Source organism: Humulus lupulus, chromosome 2 (genome assembly GCF_963169125.1).
Source record: "Humulus lupulus chromosome 2, drHumLupu1.1, whole genome shotgun sequence".
NCBI classification, from domain to species: domain Eukaryota; kingdom Viridiplantae; phylum Streptophyta; class Magnoliopsida; order Rosales; family Cannabaceae; genus Humulus; species Humulus lupulus.
Window position 1 is genome coordinate 64,490,170 of NC_084794.1, and position 13,077 is coordinate 64,503,246.

Sequence of the window (13,077 nt, forward strand, 5' to 3'; positions counted from 1 at the left end):
AGTCGAGCCGCCTGATGCCTGCGAGCCGCCTGACGCGAGCCGAGCCACCTGACGCTGCCAGCCAACCGCCTGATGCCACATCAACCTCCCAGCTGCCTTTTTGTCTCCCTCTTCCTTCAACCCAGCCAGCGCCCACATGGCGCACTCCCATTGGTTAGGAATGGGTCAAAGTCTTCTCTGGAGCAGCCACTCATGAGAATCTTTTAAGCACTTTAGGCCTTGCACATTGCCATTTTGAGCTTTAAAGCTCATCTTTTTTTGGTGTTTTAGAAAAAAAGCATATTGACCATGCACCAAAATAACTAGGTTAATATTTATAATAAGATTTGATTTTTTAAAATCATATTTTATTATTAATATTTCAGATTTATTTTGTAAACCCCATTTTTTTGTTTAATTTATTTTTAGTCATTTTGTCCCTCTATAAATAGGGACCCTCATTTCACATTTTCTATGTAGTTTTTAGGTAGCAAAACTCTACCAAATTTTAGTCTCATTTCTCATATTTTCTCTCTATAATTTCATGAGAATGTCTAGCATAATAGGCGAACCAAGAAGGTTAGGATGATCCTATATGCATTATGACTTTGTTTGGTATTTTTGATTCACCATGTGCTTAAAGTTTATATATTTGAGTGATTTATTTTCTTTCATCTCTATTTCGTCATCTTGTTATATATATTTATGTTTACTAATAGTATATAGATTTTTTCAAGCACTTTATATGTATTATCAAATTAGTGAAAATAATATAGATAATATCTTTATCATTTTCTCCATCTTATTCATATATATTTACTTTTGCTAAAATCTATATAGAATTAGTCATGCTCTTTCTATGTATTTTATAAATAGTAAAAGTAATATTTGTGTTAGGTTTTATGTCCAATCTTTTATTGCATTATTGCCAATGGTATAATGTCATTTTTAGATTTCTCATAAGATTTATCTCATCTTTCTATGACAAAGAATAATAATCACTTGAATACATTTTTGTAAAACATATTTGTGCTTCAATGTTAAATCTTTCAAATGGCCACAACTATCAACTTAATTTACACTCTAAAACATGACTCTAAACAAACAAACCATAAAACTCAAACACATCAATGTTAAATAGCATAAATAAATCTCTCCCCCAAACTTAAAATGGAACATTGTCCTCAATGTTAAAGTACAGAAAGAATGAGAACAGAGACTTACCTAACCAGCCACATCAGTATGGCGGTTGTGACGGCTGGGACAAAGGTCCCTCGAAAGGATGAGACGGCGGAGGCTGTGGTTCGGAAAATCCAGCAAATGACAGAGGCGGAGAGTAAAACGGAGAATACGGTGGATACGGTGGTGGTGGAGCAAAATAAGTTTGATCTGATTCATTTAAAGACCACCTACTCCCAGGTTTTTTAAGCGAGCCACATGGTTCACCTCGTATTCGTATCGTTGGCCCATATATTGATTCATCATGTGCTACTGCTGAACCATATATTGATTTTTTTTGGATAAGATAATCCAACTTATCACTGACATTCTTCATGCCCTAGTCACTACTACCTCCCTGCATCACCGGATCAGCCTCTTCTTCCACCTTCGTTTCCACACGGCGTTTACCCTTTTTTCTCGTCTGTGGCACATATAGAGCAGGCTCGGGATAATCCTTCATCAAAGTAATCGACAAAGGTTGCTGCAAGGACTGATAAATATCAGTAACAAACTCCAAAACTCTAGCCTTATAACATAACATTGTGATGACAGATCCATGGCCCAAACCTTCAGTGGTATGACCCTTTTCAATGAACTCAATATTTTCCTTAATCCATGAACCCGCATTAACAGTCATTCCTGTCATGAGCACATACATCAGTAGTACTCGATCTTTAGTCATGTCAGACACATGACTTACTGGCATAAACCGAGCACAAACAAAGAAAGCCCAAAATCTAGCCTCAATATTCAGTTGACAAGACGCTATACTTTTAGGTAAAGTGCCAGATAAATTCCAAGGAACACCTTCAAATTATAATTTTTCAGCCACAACATTATAATCTATATAGCCCTTCAAAAATCTTGTACATTCTTCTTCTTGCTCTTTTATATGTGGGATATTGAAAACCTTATTAATAGACTCTGCAGTGAAAGAGACTCTCTTACCTCTAACAAAAACTTTATCATTGTTTTTATTTCTTAAATTGGCATAAAACTCATACACCAATGATATGTTTGCCTGCGCCAATTTTGTCACAAAATTGTCCCACTTCCTATCCGCAAGATTTGCTCTAACCAATTCAAAAATCTGATGCTCAAAATGGTTAGATTGATATTCTACTTCTTGCTCCGGAATCAAAGTTTTTCGCACAAACTTTTCATACCACTCTTGAGCTTGAAAATTTATAAACCTAGTTTCATCATACTCTTGCTCTGAACTATCATCCCTTGGTTGGGAAGCAGAAGCTTGGCCTTTCCCCTTATCCTTATTCCTTCCTGCTTTACTTTTAGGAGCCATATTCGACACTATCAATCAACACCAACCTAGAAATTTTTTTACAGCACCTCCCCTTAAATTAACTACTTTCCGTCTTCACAACCACCTTACAAATTCAATTTCAGAAAACACAAGCCCAAATTCTCCAAAGCACGACTACAAAAACCAATATCCACTAAAGACAAGCAACAATGGAACCCAATCCCAAATGCAGCAAAAAAATCTTAGAATGAAAGGGATTGAAAACACTTACTAACCCTTGAAATGATCTCCCTTGTTCTTGATTGAGTAAAGCCCCTTCAAAATTTAAATCTTCTTCAAGAAATTAAAACTTTGAATTTTTAGGGTTCCAAAAGGTGAGGAAGAAATGGGGATTGGTGAAATAAAACAAACCAAAAATGATAGGGTTCAAAGAAAATAAAGAAAAAATGAGAGAATGAAGGTCAAAATTCTTGGAGAAGGCTTTAATGGAGGTTTAATGGAAGGTTGAAGGTGCTGGGGTAGAGAGAACACGAAAAGAGAAGAAGAAATAATGAGGGTTTTGGGAAAAAATCGAAACCTAGCCCCTTTTTAAAAAAATTCTGAGACATATCTAAGTATAGCGCTATGGCGCTACTATATCAGCGCTGGTTTCCGTTCCGAAATCCTTGCGTTTTTTTCACGTTTTTTCATGATTCATACAATACATCAAAATTTTACTAATTAAAACTAAAAATAATCACTAAAACAAATTCTCTAAACATTGTTCCAAACCTAATAAAAACAAATAACATAAACTTAAATTACAAAAGAAATAAAAATAACTTAGGAATGCCTCCTAAGAGCGATGTCTTTAACATCTTTTAGTCGGACTCTTATTTGTATTCAATTCAGACTAATTCCAAAATCACCATGGACTTGCATTTTTCCACCAGGCCTTCTAAATAATGCTTCAATCTCTGACCATTCACCTTAAAATGTCCCGTCTTTTCACTATGAACTTGCACTACTCCATAAGGAAGGGAAACAACTACCGTGTACGGTCCTAACCATCTTAACTTCAATTTACCAGGAAAGAGCTTAAGTCTTGAATTAAATACCAGCACTTTATCTCCTGGTTGAAAATCCTTCCTCAATATCCGCTTATCATGAAAGGCCTTCAACTTCTCTTTATAAATCCTCGCATTCTCATAAGCTTCATTTCGGAATTCATCAAGCTCGTTTAACTCCATAAGCATATTTTGTCCCACCATAAAGAGATCAATGTTTAACTTTTTCACAGCCCAGTAAGCTCTGTGCTCAAGTTCCACCGGTAAGTGACATGCCTTACCAAACACCAATCGATATGGTGACATACCAATCGGAGTTTTAAATGCAGTGCGATAAGCCCAAAGTGAATCATCGAGCTTCTTTGACCAATCTTTCCTTTACATATTCACAGTCTTTTCCAAAATACCTTTAATCTCCCTATTTGACACCTCGGCTTGGCCATTCGCAATTGGATGATAAAACAACGCCTTTCGATGATGAACACCGTAGCGAGCACAAAGAGCAGTGAACGACTTGTTGCAAAAATGACTTCCCCTATCACTAATAATTGCTCTGGGGATGCCAAACCAAGTGAAGATATTTTTGTGAAGGAATCTAAGTACCTCTTTCCCATCACAAGTAGGAGTTGTTGCAGCTTCTACCCATTTAGAAACATAGGCCACTGCAAGCAAAATGTAATTGTTATTATACGATGACGGAAAAGGTCCCATAAAGTCTATTCCCCAAACGTCAAACAACTCGACCTCCAAAATACCAATCATTGGCATTTGATCTCTTCTTGATATATTCCCTGTCTGTTGACAACGATCACAACTTTTGACAAAAGCATTAGCATCTTTAAATAATGTAGGTCAGTAAAACCCACTCTGCAAAACTTTCGTTGCTGTCCTTGTTCCTCCGAAATGACCGCCACAATGCAACGTATGACAGTGAGTCAAGATTGACATCATCTCCTCTTCAGGCACACATCTTCTAATAACTTGATCAGGACAATGTTTATATAGAATAGACTCCTCCTAGTAATAGTGCTTCACCTCCGAATAGAATTTCTTCAATTGTTGCCTTGTCATCTCAAGAGGTATAACCTTTGCAGCCAAAACATTTACATAGTCTGCAAACCATGGAACATCTTTACAAACACTTACTTCAAACAAATGCTCATCATGAAAAATATCATTAATCTGAACTTCTTTATCAAGAGAATCCTCATCAACCTCCAATCTAGACAAGTGATCAGCCACCAAATTTATGTGCCCTTCTTATCCTTAATTTCCACATCAAATTCTTGTAACAACAAAATCCACCAAATAAGACGAGGCTTGGAATCTTTCTTGGTCATAAGATATTTTATCGCGGAATGATCTGTGTAAACAACCACCTTATTCCCAATCAAGTACAACCTAAACTTATCAAAGGAAAACACTATGACCAATGACTCCTTCTCCGTAGTTGCACAATTAATTTGAGCATCATTCAAGGTACGAATTGCATAATAAATCGTTTGAAATACCTTGCCAACTCTTTGTCCCAACACTGCCCCAACTGCAAAATCACTAGCATCACACATCAATCCAAATGGCGAATCCCATTGAGGTGCTACAACTATAGGTGTTGAAATTAATTTCTCCTTAAGTATCTTAAAAGCTTGGTGACACTTTTCATCAAAATCAAACGGAACCCCATTCATTAGCAAGGTGGACAGCGGCTTTGAGATCTTGGAGAAATCTTTGATAAACCTTCTATAAAACCCTACATGGCCCAACAAACTCCTCACTCCTTTAACTAAAATTGGAGGTGGCAAATTCTCTATCGTAGAAATCTTGGCCCGATCCACTTCAATGTCGTTCTTAGAAATCTTGTGCCCCAATAAAATTCCTTCATTCACCATAAAATGACACTTCTCCCAATTAAGTACTAAATGCGACTCTTCACATCTCCTCAAAACCAACTCCAGATTAGTCAAACACTTGTCAAAAGAAGACCCATAAACCGAAAAATCATCCATAAAAATCTCAATCCCTTTCTCAACCATGTCAGAGAATATCGCCATCATACACCCTTGAAATGTGGCTGGTTCATTACATAGCTCGAATGGCATCCTTCTAAAAGCAAAAGTACCATAAGGACATGTAAACGTTGTCTTCTCTTAATCCTCTAGTGCAATTACAATCTGATGATAACCTGAGTACCTGTCTAGAAAACAATAGTAGTTATGCCCCGCCAACCTATCCAACATTTGATTAATAAAAGGCAAAGGAAAATGATCTTTCCTAGTTGCCTTATTCAACTTCCGATAATCTATACATATCCTCCAACTCGTCACAGTCCTTGTTGGGATCAGTTCTGTTGACCCAAGATTTGGCCAACTGACACAGAGTCAGAATATGCTTGATATGAATGAATATGTAGAGAAGAACGTAATGACAAAAGGCAATAACAACACGATATTTTTATAGTGGTTCGGCCCCAGGATCTGGTAATAACCTACGTCCACTTAGATTGTTATTGATATGAGAACCAAAGGAGTGATCAAAGAACAAGGGTTCAATGAGTTTCACTAACCTCTCAAGAACAATACAATATTACTAGGAGATTTACTATAGTCTCAAATGATTCAAAAGCCAAAAGTCCCTTCCTTGAGCTATATCTTGCTATTTATAGGCTCAAGGGGGATTACACAAAATCGTTACAGATATTCTTTCCTGAATAATCAGATACTCAGGAGATTGTGTGAGTTAAATTCGGGATTTACAAAAATCTTCTCATTAATGTTGCTTTGTATGCGGACCTATCGACCAGACTGGTCGCAGGTAAGACCAGACTGCTTACTGCTCCTAATGCGTCTTCTGGTCGATACTCTAGCAGAGCTTTTCCAGGTGTCAGCCACGTGTCCAGGGATCACTTGCCACGTCATCAATGCTAATTTTTTGGATAACATTTGCCCCCCAAGTTTATTTATCACGAGCAATAAATAAAATTTTGGACGAACGAATCTTCGGTAACCCCGCCTTACGTGTCAGAACCCTTCGTGTGTTCTTGGAAAAAGTAACCTACTTCTGTCTAATCACATCTTTTCGACTCCCCAGAAATAATTCGACGGCCATTCCGCTTCCCCATACTTCGAAAAAGGGAAACTGATGATTACACCTTTTTTAATGCCACAGACAAACTTATATAATACCTTCGCAATCTTCCTTTTCTTTTTATGCACGCCGTTGTCTTCACAAGAAACCCTAAAAGCCAGAGCTTTAATCGTCCCCGGAGACCGTTTCTTTTGTACTTCCGAGGCTCAGACCGAGAGCTCCTTGATCTCCGAAGGCCCTTTATCCATCTCCACGATCATTTTCTTGGTAAGTTTTCGAATTCTTATGCTTCAAAGTTTCGTGGTGCATGCTTCTGTATGTTGACTGTATGAGTTTATCTGTTTCTGGTTCGAGATGCTTGTGAGTAGAATGTTTTGTAGGAAAAAAAGGGTTACAAGTTAGTTTAATAGTCAAGATCATACTTTTAGGACGTAAGATCGAAGTAAAAATTCGATCTTTAGGCTAGTTGGAAAATAGGTTTTTCCCACCCTAAGGGGAGTTGAAAAAGCTTTTTTGAAAAACTTTTTACTTTCACCCTTTGATCCGTCTTTCAAACTGTTCGTATGGAACACTTAGCTTTTTGTTAGAATGCTGTTGTATAAAAGCTTGGCTTTCATACTCGACCAGCGTTATTCTAAAAAGCTTTTAAAAATTCATTATCCTCACCTCCCCATTCTTCTGTTTGCAAACATTGATGCCAGATTTGTGGGGAGGTGAACGGCCCATCGACGACGACCTTCTCGCCCAGCTGCTCAAGGGCGAAGAACAACTGGTTGACCGAGTCCACGAGATTCCCTTCTCACGATCTTCTACTAGACTTCGTCCTTCTCCTCCTCAAATGGCCCGTTCCAAATCCGTTGGCAAGAAAAGACCTGAGTCTGAAAACAGTCCAAACCTTCCTCCCCAGCCTGATTCGCAGGCTAGGGCTCCCTCGACCAGTGGTCGAGAAAATCCTATTCCTGACCCTAATATCCAAACCAGGGCCCGCCCTCGCCATCAGAATTTTCCTGATGTCGAGTGGTATACTTCTCCGACCTGCTCAGTGACCATGCGGATGGTTGCTAACTACTTCAGGAAATATCCTCTTACAGGGGTTTCCATTACAATTCCTGCCGCAGACCAAAGGGCTAACCTCCCTGGGGGCATATACAGTGCCTGGTCTCGGTATCACTTAGAGGCGGGGGCTTACCTCCATCTACATCCTTTTTATGAGGGGGTGGCCAATTATTTCGGTGTCTCCCCTTTCCAAATTACTCCAAATGGATATAGAATGTTGGCCACACTCTATATCCTGTATAAACTCAAGAAATGGCTAGAACCTACCCCTCATGAGGTCAACTATCTTTTTGACCTTAAATCCAACCCGCAACAATATGGAACGGGTTTCTTCCACTTCTATCACCAGGAGACCAACCGGACGTTCCTGAGTGACACCACGCATATATCGAACGTGGGGCAGTACAGTAAGGAGTACTTCCTTACACCGGACATAACCAGCAACAACCTGTCCTTCGCTCGAGGAGGTAATTGCTTGTCTTTGATTGGTCGATACTTTTAATCAAAGAGTTTCCTTTCATTTTTCTCAAATTGCACTTTGTCTTTCAGACCCCTGGTTACGTCCGACCCCAACACCAGACATGGTGTTGAGGTTCAACAGACTGGCCAGGATGACAGATGCAGAAAAAAGCGTCAAGTCCCTGGTCACCGATGAAAACTTGAGCCTGTCTGGCCTTCTGGCTCCTCGCCATGAAACAAGAGGGTCCGTGGTAGACGATGCCACTGCCGAGGGGGTTCCCGAGCAGCAACCTCCCGCGTCCCCTCCTCGAAGGAGGCCAACGGGGGTTATAATCAGGGAGCCCACGAGCAATCCTTCCGCAGAAATGCCTTCTGCTCTCCAAGGCAAGGGGAAACAAAAGGCCAATGAGCCAGTTGTGGACCTGGGGGAATCCTCTGATGAAAATGGTAAAGTTATTTTGCTTTTAAGTAGCTTGCCAATTCCCTGTCATTTGTTTGACGGGGAGGGCAACTTTACATATACTCCAAATTTAGGGCCAGAGTTCTTCATGCCAGATAATGAGTGTATGACTAATAGAGTCAATAGTATACCGACCAGTAGTTGTAGCTCGGGTACTAACTTTGTGACCTTCTTTTTCGTTTTTATCGATAGTCTTCATCTGCTTTTATCTTTACCCATTGCATGTTTTTTCTTGTGTGCAGATATGGCCACTCCCAACGTCTTCGATCTATACAATGCTGAGGAGGAAGAAGAAGTTCCTCAGCTCTGAAGGAAGTCGTCGCGGAGACAAACTGGCGAAACAAGCCAGAGACCGGCCAAGAAAGGTCGAATAGAGGACCCTCCCAAGGACGTGCCAGCTGAGCAAACTTCTATTCATCCTCCGGCCCCTGCTGAGAAAGAGACTCCTCCCGCTCCAAAGATCCCTCCTCCGGCCCCAAAGAATCCTCCCCCGGCTGCACCCAGTAGGGAACAAGATAGGCGGGAAGAGACCCTTGGGGCCAAACTCTCGAGCCGTGCCATACGAGTAGCAAAAGACCGCATTGCGTTCATCGAGAAAAATGGCCGTGTCAAGGATGCAATGGTTGAGGCAGAAAACATGATGGTCGACCTGATCCTGAACAGGACCCTGAACGAGATAGCCAGCGTAAGTACTTTTTTAATCCTTTTGGCCTTAGTCCTTTAGTCTTTGCCATAGGTTCTAACTCTTATCCTTTGTCTTCAGGCTTTGCTGTCTGCCACCACTGCTCGCACCCGCACCCAAGCCACCATTGAGCAGGCTAGGGCAAAGGCCATTGAGGGGTACCAAGTGAAGGCAGCCGAGGAGCTTTCGGCTGCAGAGGCCAGGTACGCCAAGGAGTTGGAGGCGATGGTCCAACAGAGGGACGTTGCAGTGACAAATTTGTCGGAGGCTGAAGCTGTGAAGGAAGCTGCGATAAAGTCGAGGCAGGACTATCAAGATGCCAGCCGCACCCACCTCCGCGAAATCAGAAGGTTGGAAGAGGTGCTTAAGCCCAAGGACGAGGCCATCGCCACTCTTGAGGGCAAAGTAAAGCAGCTGGAGCTTGACAACTCCAAAAATCTGGAAAGGTATAAGAGGACGACGCTCCGATGTTTCTACAACTTCTGGAAACACAATTAGGGAGCCGACTTCAGCTATCTTTCAGAGGATGTCAGGGCTGCCGAGCTGGCTCGCTGCACTGCCCAACTGGCTAAAGAGGAGGCAAGAGCGAGGATCCCTGCTTCCCCAAGTTTGGCTGGTGCTGAAGAAGAAGGAGGGGCTGTTGAGGATGTTGTCAATCAGAATGCCGCCAATGACCCTCCGGCCCCAAATGCCTCTTGAGCTTTTCCATAATTTTTTCTTTCTTTTTGATTACATGACCCACGGGTCGTGATGTAAAGACAATATTTTTATTTTAAACTTTGCTACACGGGCAGTAAATCTTTTTCTTTTACTTGAACAATTACATCCAAGTAGTGAGGCTTGCGGTGTAAAAGGTTGCACGATGCTATAATATTTTCATTTATTATAACATTTGTTCGCATGACCGAACTTAGCATAGTACTTTGGCATGATTTAACAAAATATAAATTTTGAAAAATACTCTAAGTACCTTAGCATGCTTTCACTCATTTTTTTCATGTGTTTACATACCTCATGGTATGCTTTGCTATCGATGTGCCTTATATGCCCCCCAAGTGATCGAGGAGCCTTAGGTCCTTGGTCACTTGCCTTGACCATGACCTGTCCGAACATTCCTGTTCGTGTGTAAAAATAATACTTGTAATACAGCAAAACAACACACGTAATGAACAAATACTTGTAAATATAAATTCACAAAGGTTGGCAAGAATGACTGGCTGCGCACAGTCCCTTATAATCTCGTATTAAAAATGGACTAAACATGTCTTTATGAGTGACTCTGAAATAGAATCTTACATATACGAGCGATTAGCCATATAGCATGGCTAACCCTCTTTGCTAAACTTGTAAAAAGAAAAATTAATACAAGCCAATCCTTTAAAAAGGACTGTTCACTGATAATACTTGCGCAGGTGTTCTCCATTCCAATAGCGTGGAACGAGATCTCTGTTTAAGCGTGCAAGTTTGTAGGTTCCCGGATGAAGGACTTCTTCAATTTGGTAAGGTCCTTCCCAATTAGGTCCGAGCACTCCAGCAGTAGGGTCGCGGGTATTTAAGAAAACTCGTCGTAACACCAAGTCTCCGACGTTGAATTTTCTTTCTTTAACTTTGGAGTTAAAGTACCGGGCGACTTTTTGTTGGTATGCAGCAACTCGGAGTTGGGCCTTCTCCCGTATTTCGTCAATCAAGTCTAGGGATTCCATCATCAGTTGGCTGTTCTGTTCCTGGTCGTATGTTAGACGTCGATGTGAGGGGGGATCTAACTCGACAGGCAACATCGCCTCATATCCGTAGGCCAAGGAAAATGGGGTATGTCCTGTCGCTGTTCGGTGAGACGTTCTATACGACCAGAGGACGTCAGGCAATTGCTCTGGCCACGCTCCCTTAGCTTCTTCGAGCCTCTTCTTCAGGGTGTCTTTAAGAGTTTTATTCACGGCTTCGACCTGCCCATTCGCCTGGGGGTGTGCAACTGAAGAAAAGCTTTTAATGACTCCATGTCTTTCGCAGAAATCGGTGAATAAATCGCTGTCAAACTGGGTTCCGTTGTCTGATACTATCTTCCTAGGCAAACCATATCGACAGACAATGTTCTTGATAACAAAGTCAAGGACTTTCTTGGTCGTGATGGTAGCGAGCGGCTCAGCTTCGGCCCATTTGGTGAAGTAATCGACTGCCACGACTGCGTACTTTACTCCACCTTTCCCTGTAGGCAGGGATCCAATCAAATCTATTCCCCATACTGCAAAAGGCCACGGACTTTGCATCTGTTTTAATTCATTTGGAGCTGCTCGTGGAATCTTGGAGAATCTTTGACATTTATCACATCTTCGTACAAACTCCATCGAATCCTCGTTCATAGTTGGCCAGAAGTATCCTTGCCTTAGAATCTTCTTTGCCAAACTCTGCCCCCTAGCGTGATCCCCGCAGAAGCCTTCATGCACCTCTTTCATGAGTTCCTTAGCTTTTTCTGGTGTAACGCACCTGAGTAGTGGCATTGAATATCCTCTTCGGTACATAACACCATCGACCAGTATGTACCTAGCGGCTCGCCTTTGTAGAGTTCTGGCTTTGTTCCTATCTGTTGGCAGCGTACCATTTGTCAGATACTCCAAATAAGGTGCCATCCATGTATCTTCCATCTGTATCTCCATACTGGATTCGATTGTTTGAATGCTTGGCTCACTCAGTCTCTCTACTGGCACGATGTTCAAAGTGTCAGCATCCTTCGCGCTCGCGAGTTTGGCTAAGGCATCTGCGTTCGAATTCTGATCTCGCGGGATTTACTGGAGGGTGTACTTTGTGAACTGGGCCAGCAGGTCTTTTGTTTTATTTAAGTAGGCCACCATTTTCAAGCCTCGCTCTTGATATTCTCCCAGGATCTGATTCACCACCAGCTGTGAATCACTGTAGATATCAAGCGTCTTTATGCTCATATCCTTTGCCATTCTCAAACCAGCGAGGAGTGCTTCGTATTCCGCTTCATTATTTGACGCGGTAAAGTCGAACCTGATGGCGCAGTGAAATCGATGCCCTTTCGGTGTTATCAATATCACTCCCGCTCTAGCGTGGGATTCGTTGGATGAACCATCCGTGAATAGCTTCCACGAAGGAGCTTTGTCTTGAGGCTCGGGTGCTTCAGGCTGTTCGCACTGCTTGCTGTCTGGGAGTTCGGTGAATTCCGCAATAAGGTCGGCCAAGACTTGTCCCTTAACTGCTGCTCGCGGTGAATAAGTTATATCGAACTGCCCCAATTCGACTGCCCATTTTAATAATCGTCCAGCCGCTTTTGGTTTTTGGAGGACTTGCCGAAGGGGCTGGTCAGTTAGAACTGTAATAGGATGGGCTTGAAAATAGAGGCGTAGCTTCCTAGAGGCCAGGATCAAGCAGTATGCTAACCTCTCAATTGGTGGATATCTCAATTCTGCCCCGATCAGTCTCTTGCTGACATAGTAGACTGCTTTTTGTATACCTTCCTCCTCTCGTACTAGTACCGCGCTAGCAACAACTTCAGTAATCGCCAGGTAAATAAACAAAACTTCTCCTTCAATTGGCTTTGATAAGATGGGAGGCTGTGCCATATGGGCTTTCAAGGCCTGGAATGCTTGCTCGCAGTCTCCCGTCCATTCAAACTTCTTATTTCCTCTAAGTAGATTGAAAAAAAGGACACACTTGTCTGTTGATTTTGAAATGAATCTACTTAGGGCTGCGATTCTCCCAGTTAAACTTTGTACATCCTTGATCCTCTATGGAGATTTCATGTCGATCAGGGCTTTTATCTTGTCGGGGTTGGCCTCGATTCCTCTTGAATTTACAATAAACCCCAAAAACT

The 13,077-nt window shown here is 41.7% G+C and overlaps 1 protein-coding gene across 1 annotated transcript; it reads right to left on the minus strand.

The window, feature by feature from the left end:
* Window positions 1-3,348: 3,348 nt before the first annotated feature.
* On the minus strand, window positions 3,349-5,558 carry LOC133814346 (uncharacterized). The gene is made up of 4 exons (XM_062247317.1): window positions 4,909-5,558; window positions 4,543-4,729; window positions 4,199-4,302; window positions 3,349-3,883 (listed from the first exon to the last, which is right to left on the minus strand). Exons 1-4 carry the CDS (start codon window positions 5,556-5,558, stop codon window positions 3,349-3,351), a joined length of 1,476 nt encoding a protein of 491 aa, XP_062103301.1.
* Window positions 5,559-13,077: the final 7,519 nt, after the last annotated feature.